This window comes from Protopterus annectens, chromosome 4.part0 (assembly GCF_019279795.1).
Source record: "Protopterus annectens isolate FY-2018-M chromosome 4.part0, PAN1.0, whole genome shotgun sequence".
NCBI lineage: Eukaryota > Metazoa > Chordata > Ceratodontiformes > Protopteridae > Protopterus > Protopterus annectens.
The window spans coordinates 588,307,350-588,326,432 of record NC_056733.1 but is presented as its reverse complement, the minus strand read 5'-3'; the positions used below and the strand labels follow the sequence as shown (position 1 = coordinate 588,326,432).

At 37.2% G+C, this 19,083-nt stretch overlaps 1 protein-coding gene across 1 annotated transcript in view; it reads right to left on the bottom strand.

Moving 5' to 3' along the window:
* DHX37 (DEAH-box helicase 37) overlaps positions 1-19,083 on the bottom strand; it is a 1,097,190-nt gene that overhangs the window by 1,063,437 nt on the left and 14,670 nt on the right. Inside the window, exon 2 of the mRNA XM_044068525.1 lies at positions 842-963. Within this exon, the coding sequence (XP_043924460.1) occupies positions 842-947 (106 nt within the window). The 5' untranslated portion in view covers positions 948-963. The remainder of the gene's footprint in view (positions 1-841; positions 964-19,083) is intronic.

The window sequence follows — 19,083 nt, the reverse complement described above, 5'->3', positions numbered from 1 at the left end:
AGGTCACAAAACAAGCTACAATATACTTCAGATGGGAGTATTATGTCAGTACTAGTAGCACAGGATGTTGCAAGGTTATCCAAGCAGGTCCTATCCAGGACTCCCAGGTGCTGGTACTTCACCACATAGCTCAGCATAATCATTCCGTACAAGACCGCAATGTATGGGGCCGTCTTTTAAAACCTCCACAACCTAACAGCACAAAATAATAGGAAAACCAAACTGGTCATTCACAGTCTGGGCAGTTATACTAGATTTATTTGAATTAGCACTGAAACTCTCCTTTTGTTTGGAGTAAATATTTTAATCAAGATCAAAACATGTGAAATGACTGCATATCACAAAAAGTGCTTTTGCAAGCTAAGGAAAAACAATAACTTCATGTTTTGTAATAAAGCAACTTGACAATATAAGCTGGAGCATAGAAAAAAAAAAACACACATACAGAAACTACACAAACTCAGAGTGGTAAACAGCATGCAACTTCACATGCTGATGAATATGACACGGTGTTTAACTATTTCCAACAATATTATTTTTGTTATACCCCTGTGATGTGCCAGTACACTAATTTGCATTTTAGCATTACAGAATCTGTGCATATTAGTATACTGTGCAAATGATGTTCTGTATTTTATCCAAGTAATTTGGATTACCAAGTACAATAAAAAAAAAATATTAAAAATTTGATGCTCAGCACAGAGATGGGAGTGACCTTCAATCAAATTCAAAATATTAAAAGTATGACAAAGGAATGAAAAAAAAAAAGATATAAAGTTTGATGTTAGTGCCATTTCTGTAGAATGCATTCTCTTCAGTTATGAAACAGATATCCACATACCATCAAGTTCAATCTCAACATTTTTCTCAGACTCTTGACTCTTTTCCTCCACAGTCTTGACTTGCAGCCGTCCTTTCCAGTTGTGTCTTCTACGTAATTTACCCATTTTATTTAGTCACACTCTGGGCAATGAGACAAATGGAAAGAAGCATTAAGGTTTATTCTAAAAAATATAGTTCTACACTGGCCAGGTAAAAATCACACTGAACTGTATACACAGACACACACAGACAATCATCCCTCTGCATTTAGGCTGGCTCCACATAAAATCAGTACCAAATAGTTCCAAGTTCTATGTGTACAGTTGTACATTTTCAGACTTCCTTGAGTTTCCCATGAAGCAGGCCTTTCCACGCCAGGATGGCCTTCCCTTTCCAAAATGCTGTCACAGATGAGCTATTTAAGCAATAACCCACATCTGGGTGTGGGTAATGCTAGATTTACCCATGGTTGGTGTGGTTTGGTCACGAGGGCGAAGCCCGAGTGGCCAAACAAAGACAATAGTGGGTAAATCTAGCATTACCCACACTCAGACGTGTGTTGTTGCTATTATACAATGACATTATTTAAGAAAAAAAAATACTTACTTTTCTTAAATAATGCCTTTGTATAATACCTGTGTAGTCCCCTTCCGTGGTTTTCCGCTATCCTGGGGCTTTTTCTGATGTACTGCGCATATGTATGCTTACGCAGTACATCAGAGCTGTGTGTAGAGGAAGCAATGGAGAAAGGAAGCTCTCCGTTGCTTTTTTAAAGCGGTCTCGCTATGTTAAACGAGTTTAACATAGCGAGATATCTTTAAAAAAAGCAACGGAGAAAGGAAGATCTTAGTTGCTTTTTTTTTTTTTTTTTTTAAAGATGTCTCGCTATGTTAAACTTATAACATAGCGAGAACACAGCAACGGAGCTCTTCCGTTCTCCGTTGCTACCTAACACAAAAAAAAAAAAATCAAGACTTGTACTAATGAAAAAAGTCCGGGCGACCAGACCTTTTTCCATTAGTATAAGTCGGATTTACAACGGGCACGCTGGTTCGGCTGGCCAATCAGCGTGCACATTTCGGAATACTAATAGGCAGTCATTGTATAATTGCATTTCTTCTACACTAATGGAAACGTTTTAAGTGCAAATGGCAGTCTTTACTGCTAGGCTGTGTATACATACACTCTGTAGTGATATACAGACTGATAGCTGCTTCACATAGAAAACTGCATTAAAATCAAATTGTTTTATCATTAAGCTTGAATCTCGCTACTGCTTTTTATCAACTGGTGCAGTAATTTCAAACTACTGCTGTTTACACTGAAACTTAAACTGATACGATTCTGTTAGATATCGTGCTCTGCTGTTCAACTGCTGGTTACATCCCTCGCCACAATAATTAAATTGCAATATCAAATTAGTCTGACTGAACACTATGCCCATATCTTGCTACTGCATTTATCAGCTATTTATACTGTTGTGAGGGTGTAGTTCTGTCAGATACCCACTCATGACGAATACCTACGTAAAGCTATAGGGCATAGTTATCTATAGCTCTACTCTGTTGTTCTGACTAATGCTTTACATAGAAGAGATATGGAACTGAGCCTCCTAGGTAACACACTAAGAAAACTCAGCTACATACTCACACAAGACCCACTCTTTTACTCAGTTTACATACCCAGTCACCATGGTTATGAACCCAAGCCCTTAAGGTCCACAAAGTCTGTATCTACCCAAGGTAATGTTGTGGTTCACCTTCACCAGTCTGGACAGTAATAAGTTATCCATAAGTTGCCTTTTCAATGCCAGGTTTCATGATGTAGAAAGGGCCTTAGGTTTCTCTATTCTTGTAAATGAGAACAACCCAGTGATAGCTCATATCAGGGTGAATGGTCTTGGGCACTCTACCCAGGGGGACATGCAGTAGGACATGACAGAGCTTGCTATTTGTGTGTCCAGGGCTGAGAAAAAACACTGATTTTGTCTAAAGGAGATTGGAGACTGTAAAGTGGTGGCAGGGGAAAGTGTAGTTAGGCAGCATAGGATAGTGGTTTGAAGGATGACATTGGTGATCAAGAAGAGGAGGATGAGTGTGAGGGCAGCACCAAGGATCAAATGGTGGAAACTGAAAAAGGTTAATTGTGAGGTTGAGTTCAGGGAAAAGTTAGGACAGGCACTAGGTGGCAGTGAAGAGTTACCGAATAGCTGGGTAACTACAGCAGAGCTGAAGTTGAAGAATGAAAGCTAGGAATCATCCAAACCTCCCCCTAAGATTCATTAACTTTCCAACAAGGCCGTGATCATACTAGTAAATGGTGCTCTAATCACAGTTTCATGCTAAACACATGCACACAAAATATAGCAGAATACAGTATGGTAAAAATTAGTTTCCTGTACAATATCTCATAAATAAAACTGACCTTAAGACCGACACCCTCATCAGAATTAATTTAGGAACTTAACATATGCTTACATTAAGGACAGCTTGCTGCATACCTCCATTACAGTCAGAAAATCTTTCTAACTCATCTCATCTCTCGTGGGTTCTTGTTCATATTCTAATCCATCTTTACACCTGCCCTCATTCATTCACCTCATCATAAAATACAGTACTCCATTTGCCATGTACAGCTCAAAACAACTCTAGCAAGAAAGATCCCAGTGTTTTAAAACCCAAAGAATAAAAAGGTTTAAAACAACTCCTTTAACTAGACTAAAACCCCTATCCTTAAATTGTGTCTAATAACTTCTGCAGTGATCAATCCAGGTTCCTTCCCTTGCCAGGGCACAAGCTAGCTGGTGGGGCACGTAGGGCATGTGAAGAAAAAAAAAATAAACACCATACCAGTAAAGTACACAATACACAATATTTGTTAACAACTCGCCATAATCCACTGTTAAAAATAAAAGGCCATTTACCAGTGAAAAAATGTGAAAGCCATAATCTTAAAAATCTTGGCAAAGTTCACTACAAAGAAAAACTAATAATTTGTCAGACTTGTAGATTAAGGTTTGCAAGAAGTGTTGGCACATTAGAGTATAGCAAGTTAACGGTGAAAGTGCCTATACAACACAGATGAGAAAATATCACATGCAAAGATATTTATGCCTTGGTAGAAACAGAAAAAAACATCATTAACCCAAATTCAACAGAAAGTCAGACTTATTTTCTTCTGTGTCTTGCATAGTAAGAAAAATATTTTTAAAACAAAAATCAGCATATTTGCCAAATATTCAACATAAAACACATCTTCCCACTGCAGACACTGCTGAATAACAAAGCAGTCTACATGTCCGTTAACAGTTATTTGACGTTGAGGCAACAGTGGTCAGATAACAGATTACAATGAAAATTTTGACAACTCAGAAACATGTGGGAAACGGTTCGTCAGCACTGGGACTAAAAATTAGAAGCCTTAAAACATGCAGTTCAGCTAGTTTGTTTTCATCAGCATTTTGAACATTTACAGCTACTGTTAAAGTGATAAAGAGCTGTTCTGAAAATACAAAAAAAGAGTAATTCAAGCAAAAAAGTGAAAATGAAAAATAGGTTCCAGAAGCTGTGCAAGTTACCTGTGACTCACACTACTGCCATTCCATTTAAATGGAAGCTTAAAAAAATAATTTCCTTGTATCTAGCATGACTCGCATAAAGTGAGCTTAAAGTGGATTCTAGGGGAAAAAAACCTCCAAGATCACTTTACACTTACAAGGTCACCGAGAGACCATAACCACTTAATGAAGTTGATGCACTAAAATATTTAGAATATAAAAAAATAATAAAATAAAATAATGGAAATATAATAGTAATAACTATTGAATATACTTACTTATACTTTTTGTTGACTGAGTTAGTCCCACTCAACCAATTGCCTCTTTTCAGGAGAGATCCAAGGTGGTATTCATACTGACTAAGAGAAAATTGGTGAAGACAGGAACTTCCCCTACTCTTTTTGGTAAGTGACCTAAAATATTTTATATCCACCTGTGCAAAATGTCCCTAGCTACAAACAGGCAAGCAAAATAACCCCCCACCCCATAAAAAACACAAGCAACTCCAGTCAACATCAAGTAATCAAGCAATACAGGTAACAGGAGGCTTGGAATATCATGGACTACCATACCATCCATAATATCAACAACAAAGTATTAAAAAAAACTATAGCCATAGTTCAACCTTACATCGGCAAAATATGGAATACTACACCATCTTGCAAAGTGTGGAACAGATGGGTAAAACATGACAAATTTACTGACAATTAGGAATGAAGCTCACAGCATGGTTAAACTGTGTATTTCAGTTCTTTGATACCACCAGTCTCTCCTTACTTGCTGGAAGAGTCCTTTGGTTACAACACAAAATCTTCCTTTTACACTATTTACACGGCAAAAGAGGTATACACGTGTTTAACTATATTTTGTCACACACCCAGCTTTTAAAACTTTAGAGACTTGAGAGTAAGTGTAAAAAGTCCAGAACCCACCCCACCACAAACAAATTATTCTCATATCCTATCTTAGTATCTCCAGTCAAATTCTCAGTGACAAAACTACTTCTCCCCATCTCAATTATTATTTCATTCCACCTACTACACTGTTAATACATCTTTGACCCACACACATCCACACATTAATTACAGCCACTTGACTGATGCAAATCTCAGATTTTTGCTTGAGATCAAGTGAATGAATACATTCATAAATAATGGCTCAGAAATATATTTCAGCTTGCTGATGTCAGAACTATACAGATTAATTCCCCTCTGCCCTCTCAACTTTAGTTCAAGAATCAGGGAAAATTAACAAAATCAGGAATGGCTTTTAAATATTTATCATATATGTAACAAAAGTTAACAGAACAAGCTTTGCATTATCAAACATTTTCTGAAGAATACAAAATCTAAAATTCACATGCTTGATATTCAGTAACTAATCCACAATTTGTCAGAAAGCACAAATTTTAGCAGGAACAAGTTATTTGCTTAATAAGGAGTCGAGTTCTTTGATTAAGAATCATGAACAAAGTCAAAATAATTAGGACAAATATTAAATACTATTATTTTACATATTTATTAACCAGGTAAATCCAATGGGCAAAGTGTTGCTTATCAGGGGTAACCAAGAAGCACTGCCTGGTTAAGTGACTTGCTCAAAGTCACAAAGTAAGGAAATGAAGGTGAAAGGATTCAACCCCTGTACCTTTGACTGCAGAAAAGAGTTCATTAACATAAGTGACAGCCAACTCCAAATCACTTAAAATGTTACCAGAACGGTAAGTGCTGCATGGGCATGCATTCTCTGAATAAAATCTATCAATCTGTAATAACTAGCATTACTGTCTGACAGTACTCCTCAGTGATTTACCAGAAAAAGAGGCTTTATTTTATTTCAGTTTGTTGATTGGGTTAGCCCCACAAGGTTGTGGCCTCTTTTCATGGGATGCTGGAGGTGGTATTCATAGTACTAAGGGAAATTTGGACAGGGCATCTTTTGCTGCTTCTTTCTGGTAGGTGATGTTGGATCTTTTACATCCACCTTTGCTACCATCAACTCAAGAAGATGGGATCTCTGTTTCACGTCTCATCCAAAGGACAACACATAATCAAAAGTGCTGCAGCTCCCTTATGCTGCACTGCAGTATCAGCAATCCGGTGTGAGAATAGAACCCACAGACCTCTGCACCAAAGGTGAGGGTGCAACTTGTTGCATCACTGACACTATGTTAATGAGGAACATGGCATAAAATGAAGCAACATCAGTGATGTTCTGCAAATCAGGGAGAGATAATAGGCAAACTAATTCACTTAAAAAATATAATGGAACAGGTTTTCCAGTAACATGCCTTTCCTGAACATTTGAACAGAAGATATGATACTCCAATAATTTACATTACTGACTAATGATGTTTATCCCTCAGCGATTTATGAGAAAATGAAGACAAGTGAAGGTTTATCACTTACTGCAGAGGATTAAGCCTGTAAACTTTTCGTGAGCTGCTTCCTGTAGTCAAACATACAGGGTTTGACTCTTTCTACATCTTTTTTCCTACTGCATGACTTTAATTTGCTTAACCAGACAGTGTTCCTGGGTTACCCTTTACCTAGTTTACAATACATAGGAAAATAAAAAGGCAGGGCATACATGAGGCTCAATACTCATGTGCAGTTTCTGAATAAAAGAAAAGCTAAAATCATGGTGAAGTGGAACCCTAGGCAGAGTAACAGACTAGATCCCCCCACTCCCAACAGCCAAGTAATAGGATACTGGTATCTCCCCACTTACCATAAAACACTGCTGAAACAGGTCACTGTGTACACTATTTTCTTCGTTACTTGTACAATAATCACAGAGATTTGTCTGTCTGTGTCTTTCGGCTTTTCCCGGTTAGGGGTCGCCACAGCAGAACTCCGATCCACTAATGATTGGCAGTTGATTTTTACGTACCGGCTTGGCAGGCCTGACGCACAACCTTCAACGAATGTACACCCATTCATGCATGTCTCCATGCAGAAGACGCTCTAGCTGAGAATCGAACCGGACAGCGTCTTACAGTGAGGCGACAACGCTACCGCAGCACCACCACCGTGGGTTTAAAACTTGTATTAATTTTTTTCCAGCAAAAACACAAACAGCCATTTAATGGATAAGACAAAATACCCTCATGATGAAAACAGACAACATGAACAACAGTAAAGGAATTCCTAAGATGGCTGCACACTGATTAACAGCCTAACATCAGCTCTCCCAGTGTGGAAAAATAAACTGAGATGCAAGGGCCAGGAACTCTGTCACTTTTAGTAAATTCAGTTACTGGCTAGTAAGTGCACTGCCTTGATACCAGCAATGAAGAAATTCAGAGAGCCTTAAAGAAAATCAACTGGAAAATGTGAAGAAGAAACACAGCCTGGGAGGATCCCTGTGGCTGTTTTATCAAAAAAGCAGTTCAGACTCCAGCTTTGGTGCAAGACATGGCTTCCAGTAATCTAGAGGAAAATTTAAATCAAATGTGCTCAGAGCTGATTAAAATAAAACAAAACACAAAGAATACATCAACACAAACACTAAAAGGCTGAAAAAATGGAAGAACATTTAAACAGCTATCCAGTTGAGGTGACAAATCTGCAAAAAACAGGGGTTGTAATGCAGACAAGGTTGGTAGAGTATGAGACTGTTCAAGAAGAAATGTTTCAAAAAATGGTAGAAATAAAGGATACACGTGTAGGGAAAATCTGAGATTTTCTGCTATACCAGACAAACTAGAAGTGTCAGACTGTATTTATTTTAAAATACACAAACACAATGCAGGAACCATTAACTGAAAGGACACACTGTGTGCATTCTCCAAATCTGGCCATGGGAAAGCAGCCAAGACCTGCACTAGTAATGATGCAAATGTACTAGTAGAAAGAGTTGATCCCAAGAAAATTGTGGCAAAAGAGCAAACATTAAAACTTAGAGACAGTAGTGCATGGAAAATGAATATACATTGTATACCAAGCAGAAGAGAAACATATTATTCCAGCAGTCAATGAAAATCTATAGGCAGGTGTGACATTCAAGATGTTATATCCAGCCATATTCAGAATATTTTTTCCTGTAGTATTGAAGTAATTTTTTGATGCAGAACAGGCTAAATTTGTCCAACAAAAAGTGAGCCACCAAGTAGAAGGAGTCTCCGCTTCTCATTTTTCTGATAATAAAGTACAAGTAGAGACTTTGAAACAATGGAAATGTCATTCAAAGGAAAATTCTTGAGAGAGAGAGAAAGCACGGTCATTGTACAGAAAATTGGGAGTACCTTTGAACTGAATCGGAACCTGGAGCTGAGAGAGAGAGAGATGAACAGGAAGAAGACCAGCAACAAGGAAATTAGTGAACAAACACGAGACTGAAAAACATCAATCACATTTGTGCAATACAGCTGTATAAGAAAAAGTGGAGAGTGGACCTTATATTGACTTCGTTAACTTGTCGGGAAGTGAAAGGCATTTGCCTCACCTCATGTCATTGATGTTTGGAAGGACACAGAGGAGTGAAGAGGAAGGGAAAATGTAACTAAGTAAAACAATTTCTGCTTTTAACATTGTTTCTATGAAACTTTTCATGAAATAAACTGCATATTTTATAGTAAAGTACTTTTAGTGTTCTTGTATGCGTTAAAGAAATTTAAGCAAACGTCTTTTTCTCTTTATTTCTTCTTTTTTAATATTAAGAAATGTAGGCATTACAATGCAAAAAGAAAAGGCTAGACAAAATCATGTTTAAGTTTACAGGCCTTAATTTTGGGTGGTGGAGGTGGGATGCAGAAGTGTACAGATCATAATATATATGTAGAACTGATAAGTTTTCTTACGTTTGCACAGGTGAATGTCTGGATTAAGATTTGTCGATTTAATCTAACAGCAAGCTTTAAGTGGAAAGAAGTAAATAAGAGACGAGTGAATATCATCAAATGTTTTCCTTTAGTAATAGTTTCAGATCATCTTTAGAAGTCTGCAGCTGAGGACTACACTTTTTTCTCTTACATTCCATGGAGACACGCTGATAACAGAACAAATAAAAAGCCACAACTCTGGTTTCTTCAAGGCTGAAAGTTAATGTTTTCTGAAAATATGCAAGTTGTGTTTCACATCTGGCAGAGGAATAAAGATAAAAAAGAACAAACACCAATTAGTATACCTAGAAGCACAGGCAATAACATGTTTCTTAGCATAACCTCAATTTTATGTTATTTAAAGCCTGTGTTTGTAGCCGACTATTTTAAACAAATGATTCCATTAGGAGGGTTAAACTTCATTACTTGAAGATCTATATAGTTTTGTGTGTTTGTACTAAGTTAAGAGGTTCTGAAGGCGTGTTTTCTTGAGGGTTTTTATTAAAACAAAAAGTCTTGCAAAATGTGACACAGGCCCCAATGCTGATGATAAAAAATGTACAAAGAATTAGCCTGCCAAACATTACTGGGTTGATGCATCAAAACAGCTGAAAACAGACACTTAAAAAAGCAGTTATACATAACAGGTGGGAAAAATGACTTATAACGGCAATGCTTTCAATATTGTCTTGGAATGTGAATGGCCTCACAGGTATAGACAAAAAAGGAAAGCATATTTAATTATATTAAAGAAATGCATAGTACAAATAGCAACACTACACGAGACACATTTGGAAAGAAATGACCGTGTGAATTTTATAAAGAAATTATGTCAGAAAGGATATTCAGCAGAATATCAGTGACAAAAGGAAAAGAGAAGTACTTACATTAACTGTTAGTGGGGCTCCAATAGTAACAGAAGAGGAAACATTTATAACAGCAGATTTGTGGTACTATGGGGCAGTTAGCAAAGGATGAAATATTATGCTGGCATGTATTTATATTCCATCTAAAACTGCTGTTATGGGTCTTAAAAATTTGGGAGAAATAATCAGCTTTCAGTAGGAAATATTACTTATAGGTGGGACTGGAATTAGTTTTGCAGCAACAAGAATGTATCTGGGGGCCTAGAAAGGGAAAAAAAAAAAAAAAAAAAGAGTAGGTTTCTGAAGAAATTTATGAAAATATTCGGTATGGAAGACGGGAATTCGGTAGTAGGAACTCGGGGAGCATTTACATATTATTCCCCAAGGTACAACAACTGGGCTAGACTAGACAAAAAATATATTTCATAGGAATATGTTCATTTAACTGAGAACTTGATATACACCCAATAGCGATTTCAAATGATGTGCTAATAATTACCAAGACAAAAATGCAGAGTAATAAAATAAAGATGAGACAACGACACTTCCTCACCTACCTGTTACAATGAGAGGAATTTAAAGGGACAGTCAAGAAAATTTTGTTTTGATTCTGGTCTTAGTTTACATTTTAGTCTGACTTTCTGAGCATGTCCCAGCTTTGGCCGCAGGAGTTGGAGGAGATGTACTTACAGGATGTTCTTAGTTAAATTCCATCTCAAACTACAGTTGTACTCATAACAGCTCTCTCTCTCAGACTCATTTATTAGTTTCACCTGTGCTTTTTATACTCAGAGAAACATAGCCTTTCAGGAACTTTATGACCTCACTTGCTATAAGCAATGCAAAGCTAAAAACATCAGTAAACAGTTCTTTGTTAATTTCATTTCATATTTTATTTTGTGTGGATTTCTTAATGCTAGCTAAATGCTACATGAGGTTATACATGACTGCTACTTGCTCTGTAGAAAGCATCAGAATGACGCACATTTTGAACAGTAATAAAAGCAGTCTTCCTTTTTTTCATGTTTTGCTTTTTGATCTCTGAATACTAGCCAAGTGTAATGGTTTTCTGACCTGCTGTAAAAAACACGTGTGATGCACACACTAGATTCATTTTAAACAACGAAGTCCAAAACGTATTGTCACAATGGGGGCTGCATGGCAACCTATGACAGTTTTACATACTAATTCTGAGATTGCTTTACTACAAAGTAAGGGGAATATGTCAACAGACTGCTAAGATTTAGTATGAATTCACTACACTGTACTCTTTTAACTCTATTACTTGCAGTTACGCTGCACAGAATAAATACAAAAAATAAAGCTGCACAATTTAGATAAGCCTTTTCATGAATTCATAAAAAGTAAACACTGAGAACCCTGCCTAACCACCCCCACCATACACACACACAATAAATGTAATAACTGTACTGTTTCCCAGTGATCACGGATGGAAAGTATTGACAGGAACTGAACATTGTTAGTTGTGTTTACCGGAGGGAATGAAAACAGGGCTACATAAAGTAAACTGAAATCAGTAGTAGGGTTGATAATGACATGGTAAGTGGGTGGTGACAACTGGGAGGTATTAGGACAAGCTTCTTTCTGTCAGAATTTTAGACTCTGGGATTCTCCCTTTAAAGAATGTGAAGTGGAAATTTTCCAGTAGTTATTAGGGAAGATAGAAAGTACTCCAATAGTTAGAGCTACTGAGTGGGATAAAATGAATATGGAGTTTAAAAACAGGGTAGAAATAAAATAAGATAGATGTGGTTAAGTAACAAGAATTATTTAGAGGTGCTGACAAAAGTTAAAGTATTACAAAATAAGGGGAATCTCACAGAGCAAGAACAGAGACAATTGCAGGGTGCTAAAAAGAAAGTAAGGAAACACCTGGATAATATACATAAATTTAGAAAGATTGCTGTTAAGCAACTGTTTTTTGATAACTCCAGAGCGTAAAAAACTTTTAGCACAATGACTTAGGCAACAGAAAGCAGAAAGGGCTGCCTCCAAACTTGGGAAGCCTAGAACAAGAAAAAAATAAGCAGAGATCCTGTATAGGTATTAGAGATATTTCACAAATTTAATGAAAATGTGTATAAAAGCAGAGAAATGTGAAAATAAAGAGCACAAATGGAAATACTTATGGATGACTTAAATATGCCAACGTTAGAGGTAGAGGAGGTTCAGCAATTAACAGTTAAAGAAGCAGATGAGATAAAAATGGGGGTGTATAACTAATCTAAAGGAAAGTCTCCATAAACAAATGGTTTTCCTGTGGAAGTCTGGAAGCTAGGAGGGAAGAAAGTGAGAAAGATCCAGTATTTTAAAAAGAGGGGAAGCACCAACATTCTGGGAAAAAAGCTGTGATGGCTGTAATACCCAAATATGGTAAAGGCCCATCAGATCCAGCTGCATATAGGCCTATTTCAGTTTTAAACAATAACTATAAGGTGTTTATGTCTATAATGATAAAAGAATGGCACAGAACAGGGTTGTCAAAATTGATGGATATGGATCAATGTGGTTTTGTGAAGGGGAAGCACAGATTTGAAAACATTAACATAACAACGATGATCCAGAGGGAAGCATAATGTAAGAAAATACTGCTGTTGTTGGTTGGCCTTGATGCAGAGAAAGCATATCACAGAGTAAAGTGGGATTTTATGAGCTGGCCAATGGAAGCATTTGCATTCCCTGATAAAATTATAAGGTTGATTTGGAGAATGTATAAGGGATCGGAGGTGAAAATTAAAGTGGTTAGGTTCCTCTCCGATACGTTCTGCTTGACCAGAGGATCAAGGCAGGGGTGTCCTCTTTCCCATTTGTTATTTGCATTACATTTAGAACCAATGACAAAGAAAATAAGGGACTCAGAAATTCAAGGATATAATTGGCATGGTAGTCAAGAAAAGATGGCTCTGTTTGCAAATGGTATTAGTTTATACCGGATAAACCTAGAAAAGGACTTTTCACTGTTGTGGAACATTTTGAGACCATTTCAAATATTTTCAGGATACAAGATTAATGAAGCTAAACAAAGGCAATAGCTGTAAATTATGCATCCACACACGAACTGGTTCAGCAATATCCATATTTATGGGGACATGACAAACTGAAGTACTTAAGTGATGGTTTAATAAAGATGTTTCTTGTAATAAATAAATAAATAAAAGGGCAGGAATTGAATAATTTATATAATGTTGCTTAGGTTATATGATATATAGCAATGCATGTGAAGAATAATGTTTAAAATGTGAACTTAACAGTTTGATTACGTTTATATAAACTTAACTTTTCCTATTTCACAAGTGACAATTCAGTAAAGGTGTTTAAAAAAGTAGGATAAGTTGATCCTTCCAAAACAACAAGGTGGTTTAGGATTACATGATCAGATGGAATGTTTTAGATCCACACAGTTAAGGCTTGTATACACAACACAAGCAAAAAGGTATAAATCAAAGTTGAAATGGATGACGATGACGCAGGTGGTGGGGGGGATTCAAAAATAAGGTCCGAGCGGGATTTTGGATACAGATTCTTCAGGACAATAACAGCCATACAAAATATTATATTCATGAAGTAGCAGAAAGTATTCCAAGAACTAAGCTAACATAAGAATGGAGACAGGAGATTCTGCTGATAGGGATGACTGCAATTAGGGGTACAGCGAATAGGCAAAAGAGGTTGGAATTTACTGGAGAAGACTGGCAAAGGAACCAAGGTATGCGGTGCATGTAACTAGAGAGAGAAAGGTAATATAGTGGGAAGGGGCCAAGAAGATATTTGGACTACAAGGCTAGAGACTGCCTTCTCTATTAGGGATTGATATCAGAGTATAGGCAAAGAGAAAGGGATAGAGGAATTCTTAGTGAAAGGAACTGCTCTGGTAGATTTTTCAGTTGAATCTAGAACAGAAGCTGCTGTTAAAAAAGGGATAATTAGTCTGGCATATTACATGACACCTATAAGAATAAGAGCGGGTCACAAACGATTGTGAAGAGAGACTGGATAAGCAATTCACAATGAAACAATGGGAGGACATATGTATGGCATTCAAACATGCAAAGTTTAGTAGATTGAGGAGTTTTGCTTAGAAGCGTTAGCATACATATTTTTATACCCCAGGCAGACTCCAAAGAATTTTTCCTCGGGAAGATGGCAAATGTTGGAGGTGTGAAGATGAAGAAGCAGTTAACTGGGAACATATGTTTTGGGAGTGTAATGAGTTGCAGATTTAAAAATTCCCCACAGAGTACTCTGTCAGAAATATTGGGTGAGTGAATGGGTGTAACTAAGGAATTATCTTTTTGAGCTGGGATACAGGATATGAATTGCCAAGACATTGTAAGGCCTTGTTAAGTTTAATTCTGGTGGCTGCTGAAAAAAAAAAAAACAATTACTGGGAAATGGAAATCAATGACTAAACCAACTGCATTTGAAATAGTGAATATTATAACAGAGATAAAAAAAAACTTTGTTAGAAATGGTTAGGGGCAAATTATATTGAAAAAAATTGAAACTGAAAATTTGAGCAATACATGCAGAATAATGTTTTGGAGGAGAAGCAAGGTTTAACAGAAGGCAGAAATTGTACAAATGTAAAGATGTTAACACGGTTTGTTTTCTTGTATATAAATGTATGGCTTGCCTTTAACACCCTTATTGATTTGTAACTTAAGATAAAGTAATGAAGACGTAGCCAAAACTATTTTTGCTTACAGACAAACACACACCTTTTTACAGCCACTATACCATTCCTCTTTAAAAGGACAAGCTGCCACTAACTAGACTGATGTGTCACATCACAAGTCCCCAGTTACTGCCAACTCTTAAAGTGAACCAATAAAATATATAATCATTTAGCAGCTAGGCCTAAACCGGTCACTCTTTGAAAGGTGGATACAAACAGTTAATTTTACTGATAATGAGTCAATACACCTATGTACCAACAAATCAACCAAGTTTTTTTTTTTTTTACAGAATAATATTTTACTTAATAGAAATCAGGCAACAAAGTTAAAAAATACATAGAAAAACATGTGTGTGCACAGATTATACTACAATAAAATGTTTAAAAATAGATAATTCAGATTGCCCTTCCTCACAACAGCTAAAGGACCCTCTTGTACTAGCTGCACCTAGTCTGCTAAACAGGAATAATCACCGTCAGCTTTTATCCTACAATATATTCTTAGGCCCTCAGTGCCTAGTCATTCCAAATCTTTTGTTGCTGCTGTACTTATGCTAGATGCTCCTGTACTGTACCCATGATCTCCAAAGACTAGTCTTCAAATATTCAACAAGATATTCTTCCTACCACTCAACAAGATATTCATCCTACCACTCAATATGGTTTGTTTTCTTGTATATAAATAAAGTAGCTAAAATAGCAAAATATCTAGAGATTATTGGGCACCTCTCCATATGCAATGAGGAAATGGGAGCTTAACTTCTATCTCCAAGTAAACTATTTCTTTGCTGATGAGAAAGGTAAAAAGGTTAGCAGTTCTGACATGAACTAATTTCTCTGTCCATCAGTATTTCCACCAGAAAACCCACCCTGCTGAAAACATCTAAAAGAGCATTTGCAAACCTTTCTGCTTCAGAAGACAAAGTCACTGCCCCAGGGTATTCAGAAGCATAATCTTTTACTATCAAAACATAATCTCCTACCGGTGGAGCTTGGGTTGCTAAGAAGGTCCCACAATATTCATGAGGTTTCTCTAGAACAGTAATTCAGTAACAGAAAGGCAGAAAAACAACCTTAGATTTGATTCTAAACTTGCCAGCCTTTTTGCACTGATAACACTTATTATAGTACAATCTCATATCTTTTCCAGTACCTGCCCAACTGCCCATTAATGACTTTCATGATACAGTACCTTACGTTTACTGCTACGTACAGCCAGGCATGCATGAAGACAAGTATGTGGAGAAGGCAGGAGGTATATGACAGAAAGCTGGGCAGTAGTTGCAAACCTAAATATTAGCCATAACTGTCAAAAGGTACTGAAACCCCACAGAAAGAGATAGGTAGTGACCCCAAGTCTAAAAGTGAGCCAACACTGTCAAAAGATTGTAGATTTCCCACAGAACTGGACTGGAGCACTTCTTCCCAGGCAGTCAACTCTTGTTAGGGCTCTGGGAGGGTACCACTGTCGGATTTGAAAAATGGGATCTGAGAGCTGTGTCCATCAACTCTTCCTCTCACTTTTTGTGATGCTCCTCAGTCCCCCTTCTATGGAAACTCTAGAATCTTTCGACAACTTTAGGATTACGGCTATCATCCATGCCTTCCATTGCAGTAGCACCTTCCTCCAAAACTCTTAACTCTAACAATAAAAGTCTGCTGCAGAATCTATCTTAGAAATATTTTTTTTACTCTGTACTGTAATAAGATACAGGTCCTTGTGACAGTCTAGTGCAACTGCAGTTTCAAGACATCCCATCATTTCTGTGATACTACTTGTTACCACCCTCATGTGTTTTCTGTCCTCCACCCTGCTGCTGTGGAAATATGTCTATACAAGCCTCACCTAGTTACACTCCAACATCCAACCCCAAAACCATGGCATCTATGGCTTCCTTATTTGCCTGTGGAACCTGTTGTTATGGTTTAGACTACCTCCCTTGGTTTCCCTTACACCCACTAATAGTGTTACATAAACTCCTTGTGTACTTGTGCCCTGTTAGCTGCAGATTACTGAAAAAGGGTGCTCTAGCTCTTTAACTGAAGTACATTACTAATCTGTCAACCAGTTTCTTGAATCATCCAGCAATGTACTGAGTGATTACCCCCTTATCATATCCCAACATGACAGTAAGTGCTAAGCCCTGAAATAAAGACACTGACACTGTCTACTGGCTTTCTCCTATAAGCTTCAAATAGAAACTTAACACATTCAAAAGAGACACTAACTTTACAGTAGTCAAAGCAACAAGCTACTGGCTTTGTGCACTCATGACAGGGAATACAATCTGCCATCATACCTCTCAACCATACTGAATTCCCCTGTATTTCCTGGTTTTGAGGGCAAGAATAGTGGGTTGCCATGAATTCCCGACTGGCCCTTCAAATCCTCATTTTTTTAAAAATTTACAATTTGTAGTTACCACTGACATCATTACGCATCGCCAGCATATCCAGCAATGGCATCAATGTGCAGGGGCATGTGTGATAAAGTCAGTGTTGTTAAACAGCGCCTGACTGCCTGTCAGAGACTGGCAGAGCTTTAAAAAAAAAAAAAAAAAAAGTTGTTTATAGAGCTACAGCTTGCCCTTGACCTGGAGTGGCAGCCAACCAAAGAGGATGTTGCATCAACACTAGAGCGTGGACTACTGATCTGTAATTGGACTGGAATCCTGGATGGATAAGCAAGGTGAGCGAAATTCATCATTAGGGAAGAAAATATCAATGGTAGCAGCAGCTAGCGCAACTTCTACAGCACAGAGTAAGTGACTTAATAGAGACCGACTGACACCATGCCACACCAGGCATACCAGTCAAAGCACCAACCCATGTCCACTATTGTCCAGTCACAGGATGAGGAAATTTACCTTCTCTCTTTAACCTCAAGGTAAGCACAAAAAGAAGACAAGCCATGATTCTATACACTGATTTATCAGGACATCCTACTATATAAGTGTAGAATTTCAGATCTGTTGGATATCCATGAAGGTGCTTTTAATGTTCTGTAGTTGTAGTGAGTGTCTTGCAAATATACATATCATAACATTTATGAAGCAGATGGTAGTATACCTGTATGTCATTCTACAGTCTATCTAATTTCAGGGAATGCAGATGAAGTTTCAGTCACAATCATCTTTGCGTGTACTCAGCTTCCAATACCAAGATAGCAAACTTGTTTGTTTCCTACTTATCAGTTACTGCCTTTGATAGAAATGGAAAAGCTAGGTGGATGACAGCTTCTAAAATGGTGTACAAGGAGGTCGTTGGGGGTTATCTCTTCAGAGGTTTTATACCTTTCCATCTGAAAGAAATATGGGATTTGTCTGTTTTTATAGCCAACATCTCATATGGTGTCCATATTAGATTAAGTATCCTACTGCTACTCCTTTCCTGGGAGCAATGCATTTAGTTTACATGCACACATATGACTGGCTAGTGATGCATACTATATGTCAAGACTATTGTCTAAAAGCACCCAAATGCTAACAAACAAAAATAATTCATTACTTCTTTTTTCTTCCTATTCCATGTAATGATGAATACTATGGAGCCTGGTTAAGCCAGAGATGTTGGAGTTCATACTTAAGTTTTTTTAGCTTACAGATAGCAGTTACTATTGCGCTCTTACAAGAGATGGAGTCACACAATAATGGTTTTGTTACTACTCAGCTCATTCAGTTTATTAATTTTCATCTCATGATATTATTTAGTTTAATTTCTCGATATACTTGGCTATGAGGATGTAATAGGGAGGAAAACTGTACTTGACTTGTGTAGATGAGTAACTGGTTATCAGTGATGGTCTACATTATACTATAATCTATATGGATCAAGTAGCAACTGTTTTTCACTTACAGGATTTATGCTAAACCGAGTGTCTTATAATGTACTGTTTTAAAGTATGCTACCCCTACCAGAGAATTTCCATTTTGCACAAGTGCACAGCACTCTCCAAAAGCAGAATGAATTAGTGTTGCAAGGTGTGAGGAGGTTACATACTCGACTTTAAAGCAGCTTTTGACATATGCCACAATATGCTTGCTTTGTTCACATAGTAATCTCCAATGAACTAATGACAGTTGCCCTAAAATTTCATGGTTGCGCTAATTCTAAAGTTGTGATTTTGTCCTATCTGCTAAATCATAATTAAAGAGGGTTGCTATGACTCATTCAGGGGCTGAAAATGGATACATGACTCCCTCCTGCTTAAAGGATGTCAGGGAGTTTTGGTGGTTTCATTAACAGACAACTCCCCCAGTCTACTTTAAAATTAGGAATATATTCCTTTTTAGTGAGATTTACTTTTTCATTCCTTTCACAA